Genomic DNA, 19,246 nt, shown 5'->3' with positions numbered 1-19,246 from the left:
TATTCTTCTTTCTTATGACTTTTGAGTGTTCTCCTCCGTTAGTTATGGAACTGTCAGGTCCGAGAGACTGTATAGTTTTTCTTCTTCACATGATATTCCTTGTTCATTTGCAAAATAACAATTTTAAAGACAATTTGCGTCTTTATTACATGACAGGTTAAGCATTTCTTGTACTAACGTTTGTCTGTTGGCATGTTTTGGCTTTCCCCTTCCAGAAGGATGATGTTTTTAATGTCACAGACTAAAAGTATTTAGGTTTGGATAAGTGTGGTTTCTAGTTGGTTCATGTGATCACGTTGAACCAATATTACCTTTTTGTATTTGTTTGCTCATCACTCTTGTCCTGTAATGTTTCTTCCCTTACAAAATGTCAGAAGCCTCTCAGTGGTCCCCACATTCATTTGCGTATAAATAGAGTCTTCTATTTTAGTTAGATTGATTGCTTCTGTTCTTTGTGTAGAGATACCTTTGTGAAGGTACTTTGTCTACCTGATGAGTACCCAGTACTCTGGGTGTTACATGTGGCTTATTTTTTATCGTCATTTGTTGTTTGCAGTTTTTCAAAGGCATTTATATTGAGTATTGTCATCGCCCGTCTATTTTTTGGCGTTATTGATATCTCGACCTTCTCTGGCTCTAGTAGCTGAATAGACTGAGACCTTAGTTTGAAGGCCTATTCAGTTGTACTAACTGACACCAATGGTATCAGTGGGAGAAGTTAGTTACAGTAATGGACATCTGGTATTCCTTCTCTCTAGTACCACAGGTACTTTGGGTTTTCGTATCAAGGTTGGTCTTTCATTGAATTCTCCACCACCATTATTCTATAACCCTGTAGTATTTCCATCTCTATTTTTGTTTCATGGCTACCAGAGTTACTGACCACGGGATTGGTAATAACAGTTGATCTTGTTCTTCTGCAATTATATTTCTATTTATTAGTTGTACCCGAGACAAGGGGACGTCCACAGACAATTTTCATTCTTTCTTTTCTCGAACCATTCTGTTCCACAATGGAGGTCTTTTTCATCCTATATTGTCTTTCTTCACCAAGTCTGTGGATGTTCAAGTTGGAAGTCGCTGAAGCATTTCTTCACATTAACAAATTAATCACGCCTTTTGCTATGTTTCTTATACAGAGATGAGATTCTACAGTTCAGAGGTATAGCCTTTGATCTAGCATTATTACCATAGTCATCGATATTCAACTACAAACTTTGGCATCTCCATTACTTCATCTTCAAGCTTGGGTGGAAGATGCAATAAGTCCTGCTTGGATGCAATGTAAGTTCTATGATTTTCTCTCATTTCCTTGGTTACTCAAAGTTCTAACTATATTTAGATCTTCTACTTGCAAACTGCTGCTAGTCTTTACTTGTAGCGTAGTCATGATTTCCTCTGCTACAGCCTCTTCATGCAAGTCCATCTCAGCATCTTTCTCTTTGGATATCTTTATTGAGACGTCCTCAATCCAACATTTTGCATTAAGAATTTTCCCAGCTCATTAGAGTTTAACATTTACAGTTGCTTCAGGTGTGTCTCACAAAACGTTTGGACCAACTTTACCAAATGTGTCCATCACATCTTGTTTTGACCTTTTTTTTGCTTGGGGTTAGCTTCGTCTTCTGTCATTTAGGCCAGACAACTCTTTCATTTCCTTTTATATATCCCAATCATCTGAAAGTTTTGATTTCACAATGCTATCTAGCCTTATTCTCAAATGGCATCTTATTTTACTTAATCGGGATATTAAGGTCGTAATACATGCCTTGTCTGAACAACCATTTAAGTCTCTGGTTACATGTATTACCTCCACATTAATGGGTATTTTGTTGCTGCTGACATATTGATATCATTGTTGGCATGTTTGTAGGACTCTTTTTCTGTCTCCTTAAATCCTTTCTTTCCAAGTCTAAAGTAACTGGCAAAAGGGGTAAATCTCTTCACAATTCTTTTGTCAAATATTTCTTACCTTTACTTTGATCACTTACTTTTGTTCTGTCAAGGCCAGAGGTAATATGTGGCTTGCTCTAAATATTTTGTGGTGACAGTTTTTGCCTTTGTATTCTTTGGATCCTTTAATTTCCAGAGATTTATCCCCACTTCCTTGCTGTTAGATTTTAAATATTCATGTCACATATTCGAGATTTTATGGGCGAGAAAATTTTGAATTAAATCTCATCATATTCACCACATTTGTCTTTCACTGCCCATTTCTTTTATTTTATATGGAACATTTAATGAGCCTATAGGTGTACTTTTAATGTTTTTTGCCCCCTTTTTTATATAATTTGGTACTTTTCGTCTGTGATTTTCCACTGCCCTTATAGCTGTTTTAACATTTGCTTGTTTATACAAAGCAGGGAAAAATCTTATCTTTCTTTTCCAGGTCTTTTACATGTTCTTTCACTGAATCCCAGTGTTGCGCAGACTGATGTGCTTCTATCAACTCAATTCCATTCTAACAATACATCAGATTATACTTACTACTGGTTGCAACAAGCTCTATAAAAATAAGGTTTCCATAAGACCATCTAGGTGCCATCACAGTCCACTACTACTCCTGGGTTACCAACTGTAAACCTAAAGGGGATTCTGCTTGTCTATTCTGATCATTGGATTGAATAACTTGAGGTTGAGTTACTTCTAAAAATTTAGGAAACTATTTCACTGTTTTCCAGACTTTTCAATATACGTTACCCCTCAAAATATTTACTAGTGGAGTTCAGAAGTCAGATTCTAGTCAATGGGTTGGTGGACATAGATTTTTCTCCAGAGTGTTTAAATGTGTTATCTCACTCTTGAAGAAGAGGGAGAAGCTTGGGGCCTTCTTACCTGAATCTTTGGATGTATTTCCCGACATCACTAGGAGTGGCACCAGTCTCTGCAGGAGTCTCCTTGTCATGCTAGTTCAGATTTGATCCTACACTATCTGGTTGGTGTATACTTGGTCCTTCTTATGAAAAATTGGGTTGTATATTGTTAATGAATGGGGTCCCCTATCTACTAATAATTTAGAAAGAAAAGTTGTTTCATCCTAAGATATTGGTTTAACACTGTTTCATGTTCTCTCCATAGCTCTGAAGGCAAGTGAAATGCTCCTTGCCAAATTGGTTGGAGAGTGAAAATGAATGTTCATAATTCCAGACTAGGTGAGTTCTGTTTCTTTGGTTGAGTCTGTCATACACGATCCTGCCTGATGTGACTCCTTTTAGACTTCTTCAGGTGGATTAGAAAGTTTCTCAACTTCAGTATTGCTTCCTTTCTTGTTCTAATTGTAGTGGTTCAAAACGCATCACTATCGTCATAGGTTGGAATTCAATCAAAAGTATATTTTGCAAACGAGTCTGGAGAGAGAGAATTTATATTTAGTTTTTTTGGTACCTTTCTTTAGTAGGCCAGCTTCTTATGAGGATCAGCCACCTCCAGCTCCTATTCTTCAGATAGTCAATTTTGTATGTGATGTTTTGGATTTTTCCCCAGTTGTCTTTAAGTTTATTCCTTCATTAATAGCAAAAAGGTCTGACAGCAATTACTTAGTTCTTCCTTTATCAGCTGATATTGCTGTTCATGCAAGGAGGTTTACCACTTAGTAATATGCTTTGGCTTATCACTGCCATGGAAATACATATGTAGACTGTCAAAGACTAGACTAGCTTTTGTGAAAATGAGTTTATAGAGCAGAGCTTGTGATAACTTCACCAGATTACAATATTCTAGGATTTGCCTGACCCTCACTATGGTAATGAGATATTTATCATTACTTCAAATTTTTGTCAAACGTCTCTCAGTGATCGCCATATCAATTTCACGATGAGCTGAGATCCTTGTTAGTCTCTAATTTGGTACAACTATCAGCTTCTGGTATGTTGGGTAGCGAGGTATTGTTTTAGGGTGTTTATCTACCTGCTGCCACACTCTGGGAACTTCTTGAGACCTATTTTCTTTGACTCTTGATTTTTGTAGACATTTCAGAGTCTTTAGAATTGTGAATTGATCTTACCTGTCTCCACTCATCATTATCATTGTTCACTTCTTGAATTTTCTTGGCTTCTACAGTGAGTCACAGTTCTACCCCGATTCAAGTGTCCTGGGTCACAACATTAGTCCATTGATACATTGATACATTGATATTCATAATAGTTTCAATCCTATGCTGGTGAATTTTCTAGAGACTTGCCTACGACATTTTTTGTTGCATAAAATTATTTTACTGATCCATAGGTGCTACAGGTTCTTCCACTGGGCTAGTTATTCGGTTCATGTCTTCAACACAAATTATCTCACTTCAACCTGCAGTTGTTTTGCTTCCAACAAAATCTTCTGTTTTTGCATCTTCATTCCAGGGCTAGTCAGAAAATTTTGGTTCAAGAGGCAAAAGAAAAGAAAGTATACTCAGTTTTTCTGATGTTTTATTTCCATCAATTTGTTGTGCTCAAGAAGATAACTTATAATTGATTTTTCCTGTTTCAATCAATTCTTAGATCCTCCCAGGTTCATGATGGAGTAATTCCTCATCGTACCTTAGCATTTTTCACTAAAAGTATGGATAAACAAGTTCAATGTTGCCAGTGCCAATCTCCACATTCCAATAATGGAGTCTTCCCAACACTATCTAAGTTTTGTTCACAAGGATCAGGTACTACAGTTCAAGGTTCTAGCCTTTTGGATTAATATCAGCACTGTATGCGTTCTGTAGTATACTGCAAGCGTTTTCTCATCACTTGCATTTTCTAGGCTTGTGCACACACCACTATATGGACAACAGTTTTTTCTGGTACAGTCTCATCAATTTGTGGAAGGTCACATCTACATTCTCCTTTAAGATGCCACCAAAGCAGGATTTATTATCAGAGCTGAGAAATGTATTTTTAATCCCACTCAATGTATTGTTCATCTTGATGATTTTCAACACATATCTCAGTCAGACTCAGTTGATTCCAATCAAAGTCCATGCTATGAAACTGGCAGTGATTCTTACTCACATTTCATTCTCCCATTCTTCGAAGAGTTCTTTCTATTTTGGAAATGTAGGCATCTCTAGAATATCACATTCCTTTGGGATAAGCACACATGAGATCCCTTCAGTGGTCACTGCACAACCAATAGATCAGAAACAACTCTCTCTTCAATCACACAGTCTCTTTATTCACGATCGACATCTTAGATTTCAAGTGGTGGTTAAATTGGAACAATACTATGGTAGGTGTTCCTCCACTGTCCTAAGATCCATCTATTCACAAGTTCCCCACTTTAGAGATGGGGTATGTATATTAACAGTTAGGAGTTCCAGGGTCTATGAATGGAGACAACGAAGCTTCCTTCCACATCAATATTTAAGAACTTTTTGCTGTCCACAGGAGAGTGTCTTGAGATGTGGAATTATCGAAGGAAAAGTAATCGTGGTTCACTACATCAATTCCATGATAGTGTTTTAATTTTCTGTCAAAGATCACAGGATCTTTGTTTTCAAACATTAGATCTTCTTTAAAAGTCTCACCCCATCATATCAGCCTCCTAGTCTGCTATATTCTAGGGGTGATGAATTTAATAGCAGATCAATTGTTTCGATTCAATTTACTCTCTCAACTAAATGAATATTACATTTCAAGGTTTACTATTGGACTTGCTCTCAGTTTTGGACACAAATGATTGAGACTTTTGTCACTCATTGTGGCAATAAACTATAGGCATTTTGGTCCCCCAATACCTCATCCTTGTGAATTGGCAATAGATACATTCAGACAGGAATGGACAGGATTGCGCCTCTTTGTTTTCCCATCAATTCGTTTATCACTCAGTTGCAACTATGGCTTGATCCAGTCTTTGTCATGTATTCTTGGTAGCACTATATTGCCCAATTCAACCATGAGTTTTACTTCTTTAGTGTCTTCAAGAGTTCTCACCTCTACCTCTTTATATTTTGCAATTTCTGTTGAGGCAACTTCGATCTGGTATCATACATCCAGGTATTCAGAAGTTTCAGCTTAATGCTAGAAATTTATGTGGCTCTTCACATGACATCAGAATTTAACTTCTAAGGTTTCCCTGTATTTATCTCAGCCTGTATAGCTGCATGATGGAAATTTGTCAAAAGAAATAGTACAAATATTGACAATGGTATCGCATGAGGAGGTTGAACCTACTTCATCCATATCATTTATTCCTGACTATTTTTGAAAGCAAGAAAACTTTTTATAAGTCAGATTAATCACAGTTCTATATCTTTAACTGCCTGGTTTAATTGCTTCCTGAAGGACATTGCATTGTGGACCTCTCCCAATACATTTACCTCACATTACTTGAATGATACGACAATTTCTTCCCCTGAAGATTTTTCTACTTGTCTGTCAGCTAGATCATACATAGAAATTATTGTTCTTATTGTTCCTCTTCTCTTTATTTTACAGTGGCGAGTGTTACCAAAGTAGGCATGTATTGAGTGTTACCGAAGCAGATGTGTTTTTCAAACCTAGTACACACTAACATACACTAGTGCCTTATATTTTATCTAAACTGCAACAGGCACTGTAGGAATGAGTTGTTCCATAAGACCACCTAGAGGCTGACAAGGTTGATATTACTGTATAATGCTGAACAGACACTCATGGACGACAATGAGTAAATCATACAAGGATCCTGCCTGCTCCTGCCAATCATTAGATTGAATAAATCATGGTCTGCTTTTAAAAATTTGGAAACTTGGTTCAACTATTACATTGTTTCCAGAGTACTGTTCCTCAAGACTTTTTAGTATACATTACCCCAAGGATTCTACTAGTGAAATTAGTGGAGTCCTAGCTTCATCTGGTTTTCAATCACTGGGAAGGGGGGTAAGCAGAGGCTTTTCTCTCGTGCTGGAATGAATTTCCTTCACTCTTGAAGAAGAGTTTGGAGTTTGGAGTTTGGAGTGCTCTTACCTGTGTTCCTGGAAGTTTTATCCCAGGTGTCAGAAGCAGAGGCACCAAACTATGCAGGAGACTACTTGTAATGCCTTTTCAGTTTTGATCATCAGCTATCCAGTTAGGTTGAGTATGTCCCTTCATTTTGATCAATATTTGTTTTTTACATTGTTCATGGAAGAGGGATCATTGTCTCTTCATAATTCCAAATTCAGAAAGGTTTCATACTGGTTATTTGGATGAGCATAGTTGTCTCACATCTTCCCCATAATTCCGGGTCAAACATAAATATACCAGTCCTGCCTGTTTGAACGAGTGCTCATAATTCCAGACCAGATAAGTTCTGTTCCTTTGGTTGGGTATAGTATACAAGATACCATAATTTCAGTCCTGAGATGTTGTCTTTTAAACTTCTTCAGATTGAAGAGAAACTTTGTCCACTCCAGTGTTGTTTAGATTTTCATTTTGGTTCTGGTGGCATGGAATACATCACACTGTGTTTATAAGTTAGGATCCACTCATAAGTGTGTGTATATATATATATAATATGGTGGTCAAATTTCCCTAGCCACTGATGTGAGATCTAGGGACCATGGTCCTATAAATCCAGTCCTTGGCTACCTGGTTAGAACTTAGCCATTAGCGATAATAACTCATGTAAAATTCCATACACAGTACATGAATTAAGTTCTGGATGAATAGCATACCTGCTTCGGATATAGTGCAGCTTCCCCAGATGGGTGTATCATTGTACACATATATATGCTTTCTGTATGGACAATGCCTTTACCAGCTCCTCCACCTTCTCAAAGTGGGATTCTAGTTAAAGTGGCAGCAGATGGTACAAATGGAAGTTAACATTCTTCTACATTTAAAATACAGTTTAATAATGCTTACCTCTGCTAACATTCTCCTTTCTTTCCTCCCCACTAAGAGCCAGTGTTAAAAACTGGGATTTGGTCTGCCTTGAAAAGATGATAATATCTGAAAGAGGTGCTTATATACAATACCATGATAGAGGGTTCAATGATGTAAGTAGAGAGAGTTATAAGACATATATCCCAAGGGCAATTAAGTGTGATATGAAAAACTTTAACAACTGAGAAAAAAGTGGACCAATGGTTGGATAGGTAAAGAAAAAAAAACTCTGGCAGTCAAGTAATAGTTGTAGTGTGAGATGGGTAAGTATTGCTGGAAATACACTTTCAATTTAAGTAAATATTAGCTTATGTAACTGTTTAAGATCATACATCTCGAGTTCCATTGTTATGAATTACCAATTGTTTACAATAGCGAGATTATTACATCGTGTTACTATAATTTTCTCATGTTCTGATGGTTGAATTGTCATGTGGAATGTTCTAGACTTCTGTTGGGATACAAATGTGCATTAATAAATCATTATTAAGTTCTACTTTTCGGCTGTGTGATTGTGAGTTTCGCGATAAAAAGAATATGGTGATAATTTTTAAAGTGGAATTATCACAGATTCTATTCTGATTACAGTATTAGAAGAATAATTCAGCCTGTTAACTGTTTTCTAAAGTAAATGAACAAACCTGGGTGAAGTTTGACAAAAAGAGACAATTATTTATAGCTTTGAATACAACTGTGAAAACAACCAGTTAAAAAACATTTATATAGTGTATTTTTGCAGTTCAGATTATATTTTTAACATATGATTTCAATTCAATGTTAATAACTGTGTGCGTAGCAATAAAAGTGAGTTATACATTAGATTACTATTCCAAAAGATAAGTTTTGAAAAATACTGAGAGGAAATTACCAGAGAAGGGGTCTTAATTAGGGAAAATATTAGGCTGTCGAGAAATAAATGTCGGAATTCTCATAATGACATTTAGAAGCTGAATATTGAGTAACTTATCGTTGGTTGGTTTAATTCAACGTTTGTTACTTACAAGGTGTCTTAATAGCCTACTATTTCATTCAACTCTACTAAGAGTGCGTTTCGCAATCTCCAAGGCAGCATGGATAAGGACTTTCATCTGATATTTCTCTACGAGTTCAAATATGGATAAACAGCTACCGAAACCACATGGATCATCAACCAGGGATTTGGCCATGGATCTGTTACTGAACGTACAGTTCAACATTGGTTGCAGAGGTTTCGACCTAAAGATGAAAGTCTTGAAGACCACGAAGGTCGTGGAAGGAAACCATCCTTAGATGAAAACACATTAAGGGAAGCAGTTGAGACAGACCCTCGCACAACAATATGTGAGCTTGCAGAAACGCTAGGCACAAGCAAATCAAGCATTGCCAATCACCTGAGTGCGATTGGAAAGACGAAAAAGTTGGATAAGTGGGTTCTACATGAGCTAACTGAAGATCAACAAAATCGGTGTTATGAAACCTGTCAAGGATGACGCTCCTAAAATTGAAGAAATTGCAATTCGAGGTTCTGCCTCATCCACCTTATTCCATAGACTTGTCTGCTACAGATTTTCGTTTTTTCAAGCACTTTGACAACTTTTTGAACAATAAACGCTTTCAAAAGCAGGAAGATATAGAAGAAGCTTTCAGGGAGTTCCATGACCATAGAAACTCTGATGTCTACAGCAGGGACATAAACAACATCGTTACACGTTGGCAAAAGTGTGTTGAAGCAGTTGAGGCTTACTTTGATTGAAGCATGTTTTACAACATTAGTTTACACTTTTCCAAACTTCACAGTTCAAGAATGACATTTAATTCAGGACAACCTGATAAATTTGTTTATTTTTGAATTTCGCGCAAAACTACACGAGAGCTATCTGCGCTAGTCGTCTTTAATTTAACAGTGTAAGACTAGAGGGAAGGCAGCTTATGATCACCACCCACTGCCAACTCTTTGGCTACTTTTTCACCAATGAATAGTGGGATTGACCATAACATTATAACACCCCACTGCTGAAAGGGCGAACATGTTTGGTGTGACGGGGATACGAACCCGCGACCCTCAGATTACAGGCCGAGTGCCTTAACCACCTGGTCATGCTGGGCCAACCTGAAAATTAAATAGTTGATTTGCTTTTAACGTATATACATTTGAACTGTATTTCTGTTAGTTTGTTGTTGAAATTTATTGCCAACAAGTCACAGATATCTACAAACGTGACACTCATTTGACCTGAGTACCGACCTACTCATTCTATGCTGAACAGACTTTGAATGAACTCTGGCTATATTTGTTTTTGTTATTGTTAAAATTGCATTATTTATCGTTGTTTGTAGTATGTTTTTCTTTTACTGTCAGTTGCTGTAGCTTATTATATTCACTTCTTAATGAACAGTCATAAAGGCAGTATCTTATAAAACAAATGAATAGCATCTTCCATATGCAAAATATTTCAACGAATCACTAATGACAGTTGAAAATGATTTTACTATGCGTTTTATTTAACTAATTTTCCTTGTAAGTTTTATTTAATATTAATAAAAGAGTGTTTTTTTGTATAAAAGTTCATTAAAAATAAATTTAAATATTTATTGTTATTTTTTATAATCTTTAATCTAATATATAGGAGTTATTTACAGATTTTTTTTATATCTTTTCTAGAATTTCTAAATAACAGTTTGGAAAATGATTTATTTACAGGTTTTGTGGGAAATTTTATTTATTTCAAAGCCTAGTTTCAGAGATATATAAAAAGTTATATTTTATGTTTTGTGTAATGTTAAACTGTCTTTGAGAACAGTACTTAATTGCAGATTAAATTTGATTTATTTTGTAAGGTATTTAATTCACACTCTGATTCATTTATACACTTTCAGGATGAAAATTCACTGGATGATAAATTTGAACTGAATTGGGAAAAAATGTCAAACTCTGCATCATTGTTTCTCATTGCTCCTTTGGATTATGAAGAAAAACAGTTTTATAGGATCGAAATTTTTGCAAAAGTACAGTTGTGAGTTGTATTTTGATTTATTCATTTGTTATATTTATGACAGCTTTTACATATTAAAAAATCTTTTGTAAGAACTGAAATAACACAATGTAATTTCTAAATGTTATTGCACCTCTTGAACAATTTTTTTTAAAGTTATATTGATTGATGAATTTTTAAAAACCAAATTATTTTCATTCATTAAAACATTAATATAAATTGGAAAATAATTCTAAAAATTTGTTCTTGTAAACACGCCAAATAGCAAACAGAATTTCATTTATTAAAATATTTATTTTTAAAAGAAATTCATAATCACCTGGTGAAAGATAATTAATTATCTCAAATCTTCATGGAATATCATTAATTTTTTTCCTGTCTAATAACGCAAACATTTGGAGATTTATGTTTTAAAAAACTGATTAGTGAGTTAAACGTTTCTTATTTTGGAAGATGTTCTGTCTAATGATGAAACACAACTGATTATATTTTGATCAATATTTTAAACATTATTATAATAGAAAATTTGATACACATTTGGCTCAGTGAATCAACACAACCAGTAGTAACCTGATCAACATGTTAAACATTTTTTATGACAGTAATTTGGGTGTACATTTTGCCTAGTGATAAAATATAATTATTTACACCTGCAAAAAGTATTAAACAATTATGCATGATGTGGTCTACCTACAAATATCAAATTAGTACATGATGATAATACAATGGTAAACTGGTGAATTATGATTTATAAGTAAAGAAGTGCATTATTTAAGTCGGTGAGGATGTTCTTTTAACCTGGTATTAACAATGCTATATTTTTCCATTATTTTCAATTAATTACCCATAGGATCAGGGTAGAAATGAAAGTGAAGAGCCTTTGTGTGCAACTACAACCATCTTTATAGATGTGAAAGATGAAGATGATCAAATGCCTGTTTTTGCCAAAGTTTGTTCTATTTCAACCATGAAAGAAATGGAAAAGATTGTAAGTAGCTTCAGTCATTGTAGAATACCATAACTTGATGTTTGTTTGAAAACAAAATTATTGCCTGAAGTATAAAATTATCTTATGAGTTATTAATGGATTTCTTTTAGTCTTATCTGTTCTATTCAACACAGTTTTTCTATCTCCTCTGCTATTTTGTTTTATTCTTACACTGACACATGATTTTGAGGTATAGGTAAAAAGAGATTTCATGTATAATTAGCCATAATATTTTTTACTCAAGACATTCAAAGTACAATTACATTAGTACTACAAGCTATGTATGAACTCAATTGAAACTAGTACCATCACTATAATCCTGGCTAACAATACAGTAATTTCAATAGGATACTCTGTAAACATTAACTAACAGTATTAAAAAATAATAGTTTTTTTTAGTAGAACACAATATTAACACAACTGGCAATATAGGAAACAATATATTGATTTCAATAGGATACACCATCAAAGCAGCTAACAACAGGGGAGGACCAACCATAAAGTTTTGTACGGTTCAATTTAATTAAGTAGATACAAATTAAAGTAATCCATTATGTGAAAGTTAACTATAAAATTATGTAATCACAGCATAATAGTTACAGATCAACAGTAATGTTTTTTATGTGTAGCAATGAAATCATGAAAATATATTTTGTTATTTTTTTTACATTTATTACATTTTAATTGAAAATGCAGAAGCAAAGAACGTTGGAAATATTTTGTAAAAGGGATAACATGAAAATGATTAAGACTGCAGAATGTCTTAGAATGAAGCTCAGTTGGTACTGATACTCCAAAACCCAACCTAGAAATGAACATGGACGTGCCAAAGTAACCTACTTTCTCGAGCAGTGAAACGTTGGTGTCAGAATTGAGAGTCTACAACTTCTATAGTTAGTTATAACAGGTTAAATATGACTTTACCATGATGCTGTATTTTGTTTCTATAGCTGTTGCTTTATTCCAGAAAGTGGTTCTGTAAAACCATGCTATGTAGTTAGTAGATTAAGAAAATTAAAAACAAATTAAATATAAATTGATAGCCCATTGAAATAGAGAAATTCATAAATCTACTTTTTCACTTTGTGGATCAACATGTGTCAGCTTCACCAACACTACCTGTTGTACATCAGCAATCCATGGTACACAATAGAAAATAACTTGTTGACATTTTGAATGCTGTAATACATTTCACCAGCAAGGGTTTAGCATTGAGAAGATATGAAGTGTGATTTTTCAAATAAAGGAAATTTTGTAGAAATGATTGAACTTTTAGCCAATTATGGTTCTTGTTTAGCTTAAAATGTATCAAATATACAAACACAGAAATGTAGAATGATCTTATTGAAGCATCTGTACTAACTGAATAAATTACTGATCTCACTGTAGTCTTATTACCAATAGGCTTCACAGCCTGATTCTGGACAAAGTGCAATGATGTCATGTCTGGCAAGTGTAATGAGGTACAGGTCAATCTCTTCCAGGTTCATCCCCATGCAGTCTGCAGTTATAGCCAGACACATAACCTTAACCTTGCTGTAGTTGATAGTGGAGAATGTCAAAGTGACTATACATTTTCAAAACTTATGTTTGTTTTTCATTCAGAATTCAGTGAATGAAATGAACAGATAAGAATCTTAAAGCTAAAGAACTTTTATGCACTTCAGAAGAAGATGGGCTTGTAAGTGGAGAATGTTAAGGAAAAGTCTTAATGTATAAAAAAGTACTTGTGGAACAGCAATAACTCCATATAAACAGAGAGATGCAGACGTTGATGATAAACTTTGTTGTACCTTAATTTTATGTGACTTTCTTCTGGGTATCAGTGAAATATTCAATGATTTTTGCTGAATCTTGAACTAGATCTTGTGCCATGTGCAATGAATAATATTTCTTTGGAACTTCTTCCTAAAAAGCACTTTATTTTGATATAATATCTTACCTCTATTTACATAGCTTTTCCAATTCATGTCTTCCCTCCATATACACAAATTATTTTGTTTGCCTCTAGCCTTGAAACTTCCATTTACCCCACAGTTCATTATAATCCCTCCATATTGTAGCATGTAAAGAAGCATGTGACAATAGTCCACCAACAGAAGAGCTATACATACTTCATTTCCAGCTGGATCTTTTTTTACTTTAAAACTCTATCCTTGCTTCTAATTAATCAGGCACAGTGGAGATCAGACACCTTGAAAATTGTTTTCATCTTAATTATTATTAGTGCACATTATCTTTTGTGTTAATTCATCAATTTTTCCCCTCAGTATATTTATCACTTCCAGTTCATTTAATATCAGTTAAACTTCTCCAGAGGCCAGATAAGACATTCTTTTTTCTATGGAGTCTGGGGAGGAGGTTAAAGATTTAGAGAGCTTGTTTCCTCATTCAATGTTTCTCCCATGAATGCTTTCAGGCTGCCTTCAGCCTTTCTAAGTATGGTGTCACAGGTATGTTACCTTTTCTCTATATTCCTGGTTTCATATGACTTCTCTCCTACCCTTAGCTAACTCTTTTTTTCCCCTTGTCTCCACATGTTGGAATCCATGCTTACTAATTTCAGACATGATTGCATGCAGGGGCCAGTAAACTGCATCTCTCTCAAGCTTTATGTGAAAATTGCATTATTATACCATCAAGCAAATATCTTGCTTTAGGATTTCTAAGACCTGTAGTCATTAAGAAAGGGTTGAGGTTTTGAGTCCCTGATTCTTCTGTAAGATTCTCTCATACACAGTTTTACATCTTTGTTTGACTTTAACCAACTTCTTGAATTACCTTTCCTGTATTCACAGAGGCTACCAACCAACCTCCATGAGGTTTGTTCAGGATAATTGTAACCTTATTTTCTTCACATTGACATGCTTATCTTTATTGACACATTCCCTCAAAATATGGCTCTTTTGTTTTGGTAATCTCCAGGGTAGAGATTCACTGTTAACTAATGTCCAACTACCCACAATATATCTGTTAAATCTAAAGATATCTCCTTTTTCATGTTAATTGACTTCTGGGGATTTGCCTGAATCATTAGAGTCATGGATGGAGTTTGCTCGACTACATTTTTTCTATGGTCTCTCAGATGTTGCCTCCTTTTCATTCCTTATCCCTCTTGCACTCCTTCTTCAGCTCCTTTTCCATATTTTTAGCAGGAAGTTGTCAGACTATTCAACTGTCACCTCAGTGAAACTGGGATAACATCATTATTTTGTTTTTTAGTTATCAGGTAATAAAGTAGCAAAAGCAGAAACTTTTTGCTATGATATTTCCAGAACTTGTGACTCAGTCATTTCAAACATATTGTTATAAAAGGAAACGCTGTTTATTATTTTAATGATCTGATGACCTTCTGAGAAGATATCTAAAATATCATTTTGGTAAACAATCTGAGCTGTCTACACATATGTAGTGCTACCATCTCTCTGACAATTTAATGACTTCATAAGAGTCCAATGTCAAGTTTAGCTAACAGTATAGAAAAGAGTTTATTCATTTTTAAAGGGTAAACTATCACACTAATTAAAATTGATTTTCAACATAATAAATGTTTCAGTGCAAAATGAGTTATGTTCTCCATTTTCTACAGGGTTATGAGATGTTTGAAGTGAAAGCTATTGATGGAGATTTTGGAATTAACAATGAAATTAGGTATTCTATTGTAACTGGTAAGCATGTCAACTTGTGTTATAATTGTTTATTTAGTTTTGTTATTAACTGTAGAAAGTAAACTATTCTTCTTCTTCAAGTATAATGAAAAAGTATTTGAAACTACTTCAGTTTTGGGTCATATATCAACATTCATTTTATGTATTATGTGTAAATATGTGGGCTAACTTATTTATTGGAATAAATTATTTTAAGAATATGACAGTTATGAATTTTTAATTTTCTGTTTCAGGGAATTATTTTGTTCACAAACAATCAATACTCTATACAATTATTGAAATATTATGTTTTCTTTAGTAGATATGAGTAGAGTAGTATTTAATTTTATGTATAAATCAGATGTACTTTTTAAACTTACATACAGGCAATAACACTCTTCTTAGACATGATGCTGATAGCCACAAACAAACACTCTTACAATAAATTGACAGTAAATTGTATATAAACATTATTTTTCATCCCTATTAGTTCTTTTAAAGGACAACAGAAGTAGAGATTAGCTAGAGAATGAATTACATTCACAGCATTTCCACTATGAACAAAGGTTCAGAGTATTTGTTCACTTGTGTTTCTTACCTATCTAAGTTTATTTATTCTTTTCTTAAGTGTATGGAATCTGCTGTATTGATACTTTTGCACTATGAAGTACAGTGATCACTTTAAAAATCCTATTCATATTAAAAATAAGCAAAATTACATTTAACATATTGACATATGATAAAATGAAATAAAACTAGGATGTACATCACAATAAAATGAGATAAAATTTTGATGTTGACATTATAATGAAATGAAATAAAACTATGAGGTGACATTATAATAAAATGAATTATTGGTGTTATTACAGGATTATATAAAACTACATTAGTCGTATCATAAAAGAGCAGTATAAAACCCTCATAATGACAAACAATAGAACAAAATAAAACCCTGATGATGATATATAACAGAAGAGGTAAAACCCTCATGATGATACATGACAAAACAGCATAAAACCCTGATGATGATATATGACAAAATAGTGTAAAACCCAAATGATGATACATGACAAATCTGTATAAAATCTTAATGGTGATACACAACAGAACAATATAAAACTATGATGGTTAGAAAAAACTAACTAACTTTCTGTATATGTGAATCCAGCAATTGTATCATCAGCATACCTGTACCAGTATAAATGTGGGTGTAAAGCTGAATTGATCCCTTGTAATTCAGTCTGTATGTATCATAAAAATGTTGGCTCGATCTAGTGACACGGGATTTTCCATGCCTAGACCATTTATTTGTAGGTAGTTTTGATTACTGAACATAAAGTTAGTTTTGGTGGTAGTTAATTCTATAAGGGTTAGTAATTGGTTGCTGTGGATGTGTATCAATGGGTTGGGGGGCTTGAATGTAAAGTTCTAAAGCTATCTTGCAGGCTTTAGTTTTTGGGTTTTCTGTGAAGAGGGAAATTACATCAAAACTGGCCAATTAAAGCTTTATGATTTAGTTCATTAAGAATATATTTAAAGTTAAAAGAGTCTTTGAAAAAGGAGCTGGCTGATATTACATATTTAGTAAATCCCCACGCTATGTATTTACCGAGCCTGTTGTTAAATGATTCATTATAGGTTGTAGTGGACAATCGCTTTTGTAAGGTTTGGGGGTGCCATATAGTTGTGGTGTGCGTGAGTCGGTCTTTTGTAGATAAGAATAAAGGTTTTCTGTGATTGTATTGGTTGTTTTCACTTTTAGTTGTATTTTCCTTAATTTGATTTCATGTGTTTTTGTTAGATTTGTGTTTATTAATTTAATCTTTTTTTGTATCTGACGAGATGTACTTTTCTTGAATGTATTCATTTATGTTCATTATGACTATAGCATTGCCTCTATCTACTTTTAGAATTTTCTTGTTGTTTTCTTGTTTTAAGTTGTTTATAGAATTAATATCTTTTTTGTGAGGTTGTTTTTTAGATTTATTTTCTGTGAAATTATGTTGATAGTTTTGTGTGAAAATTATTTGAAAAAGCTGTTTATGATACTGTTTGAGGTGTTTTAGGGATATAGATGTTTTTAGTTCTGCCTGGAAAGATAGATTGTTGGTTGTCGATGGAATTGTTGTCAAAGTTGTCTTCTTTCTGGTGGTTGTTTTTTGTTGTTTTGTAGGTGTTATCAGTTTGTGTAGAGAGGATCACTAGTCTTTCAGCTAGGTCTTCCAGGCAGGCTTTCATCTGGATGGATGGAATATTTCTAGGTGTTACTGCGAAGTTGAGTTCCTTTACTGAGTAGAGATATTTCTCCATTGCTTAATTTTGGTCGGATTTGTTAAATACGAGTTTTGTTGGTGGTTAGTCTTATTGGCGTCTTTTTTGTAGTTGACACCTTAATAAATTAAATATATTTTATTGTTGTGGGGGACCTTCTTTTCCTTGTAGTTCCTACTATTGGAAGTTTTTATTTCCGTAAGTAGTTTAACTCTTTATATATAGAGAGCTTAACATGGCTTTTAGTAGTTCTTCTGTAAATTACAGATAATGTTTGTACAGTAGGTAAAATTCTTCGATAGTTAAAGAATATTATACTTTGTTTGGGTTAAAAACAGAACAGTATAACACCCTGACGATGATACACAACAGAACATTATAAAAGCCTCATGATGACACATGACAGAACAGTATAAAACCCTGATGGTGATACATATAAGAAGAGTGTAAACCCCTGATGATCATACATGAAAAGAGAGTGTAAAATCCTCATCATGGTTGATGACAAAACCGTGTACACTCTGATGATGATACATGATAGAAGAATAAAACCCCCATCATGATACCCAGCAGAAGAGTATAAAACCCTGATGATGATGTATGGGAGGACAGTATTAATCCCAGATCATGATACATGACAAAAGTGTGTAAACTCCTGATGGTGATACATATCAGAAGAATATGAAGCATTGCAGGTGGATGTTAGGTTATTAATTAGTATAGGTATAAAGTTGTTCCTTTATATTGGTTTAATTTTAGTTTTAATTGCTGTATAAGTAGGTCTTCTTTGATTTCGGGTTTGTTAATATTTGTTTTCCTACTTCTGGGTGCTCTCAATGCTTATGTTATGTTTATTTGTTCTGTAGGATTCAAAAACGTGTGAAGGTGTTTTTTTGTGTTCTTTGAGTCTAGTTTCCATTTTTCTGCTTGTTTCTCCAATGTAAAAGTCATGGCAGTTATTCCATTGTGTTTTATAAATTATGTTGGTGTTGGTGTTGTCTTTACATAGTATTGACTTTATTTTTGTGGCTTGTTTTTGAATAAATTTGATGTCTACTGGAATGTTGTGTTTTGTTATGAGTTTTTTTCCAAATATAGGTTATTCTTTCTCTGATGTCGAGAACGCATGGTATCTAGTAATATAAGGTTTTGTATTTGGTTGTATCTTGGGATTTATTGTTTGTTTGTTGTTGGTCTAGGTGTGTGCATGTAAAGAGGGAAATTTCATCAAAACTGGCCATTAAGGCTTTATGACTTACTTAATTAAGAATATATTTAAAGTTAAAATAGTCCTTGAAAACGAAGCCGGCTGATGTTACATATATTTACCCATATATTTGCCACGCCATATAGTTACCGAACCTGTAGTTAAATGATTCATAGGTCGACATTATAGGTTGTAGTGGACAATCCCGTTTGTAAGGTTTGGGGGTGCCATATAGTTGTGGTGTGCGTGAGTCGGTCTTTCATAGGTAAGAATAAAGGTTTTCTGTGATTGTGTTGGTCGTTTTCATTTGTAGTTGTATTTTCTTTGATTGGTTTTCATGT

The 19,246-nt window shown here is 33.9% G+C and overlaps 1 protein-coding gene across 1 annotated transcript in view; it reads left to right on the top strand.

Moving 5' to 3' along the window:
• LOC143247156 (uncharacterized) overlaps nt 1-19,246 on the top strand; it is a 68,021-nt gene that overhangs the window by 39,995 nt on the left and 8,780 nt on the right. Inside the window, exons 7-9 of the mRNA XM_076494793.1 lie at nt 10,677-10,813; nt 11,643-11,780; nt 15,370-15,448. Coding sequence (XP_076350908.1) covers nt 10,677-10,813; nt 11,643-11,700 — 195 coding nt within the window. The 3' untranslated portion in view covers nt 11,701-11,780; nt 15,370-15,448. The remainder of the gene's footprint in view (nt 1-10,676; nt 10,814-11,642; nt 11,781-15,369; nt 15,449-19,246) is intronic.

Source organism: Tachypleus tridentatus, chromosome 3, assembly GCF_004210375.1.
Source record: "Tachypleus tridentatus isolate NWPU-2018 chromosome 3, ASM421037v1, whole genome shotgun sequence".
Classification (NCBI taxonomy): Eukaryota; Metazoa; Arthropoda; class Merostomata; order Xiphosura; family Limulidae; genus Tachypleus; species Tachypleus tridentatus.
The sequence above is the reverse complement of the archived record's forward strand: the minus strand, read 5'-3'. Positions and strand labels throughout refer to the sequence as shown.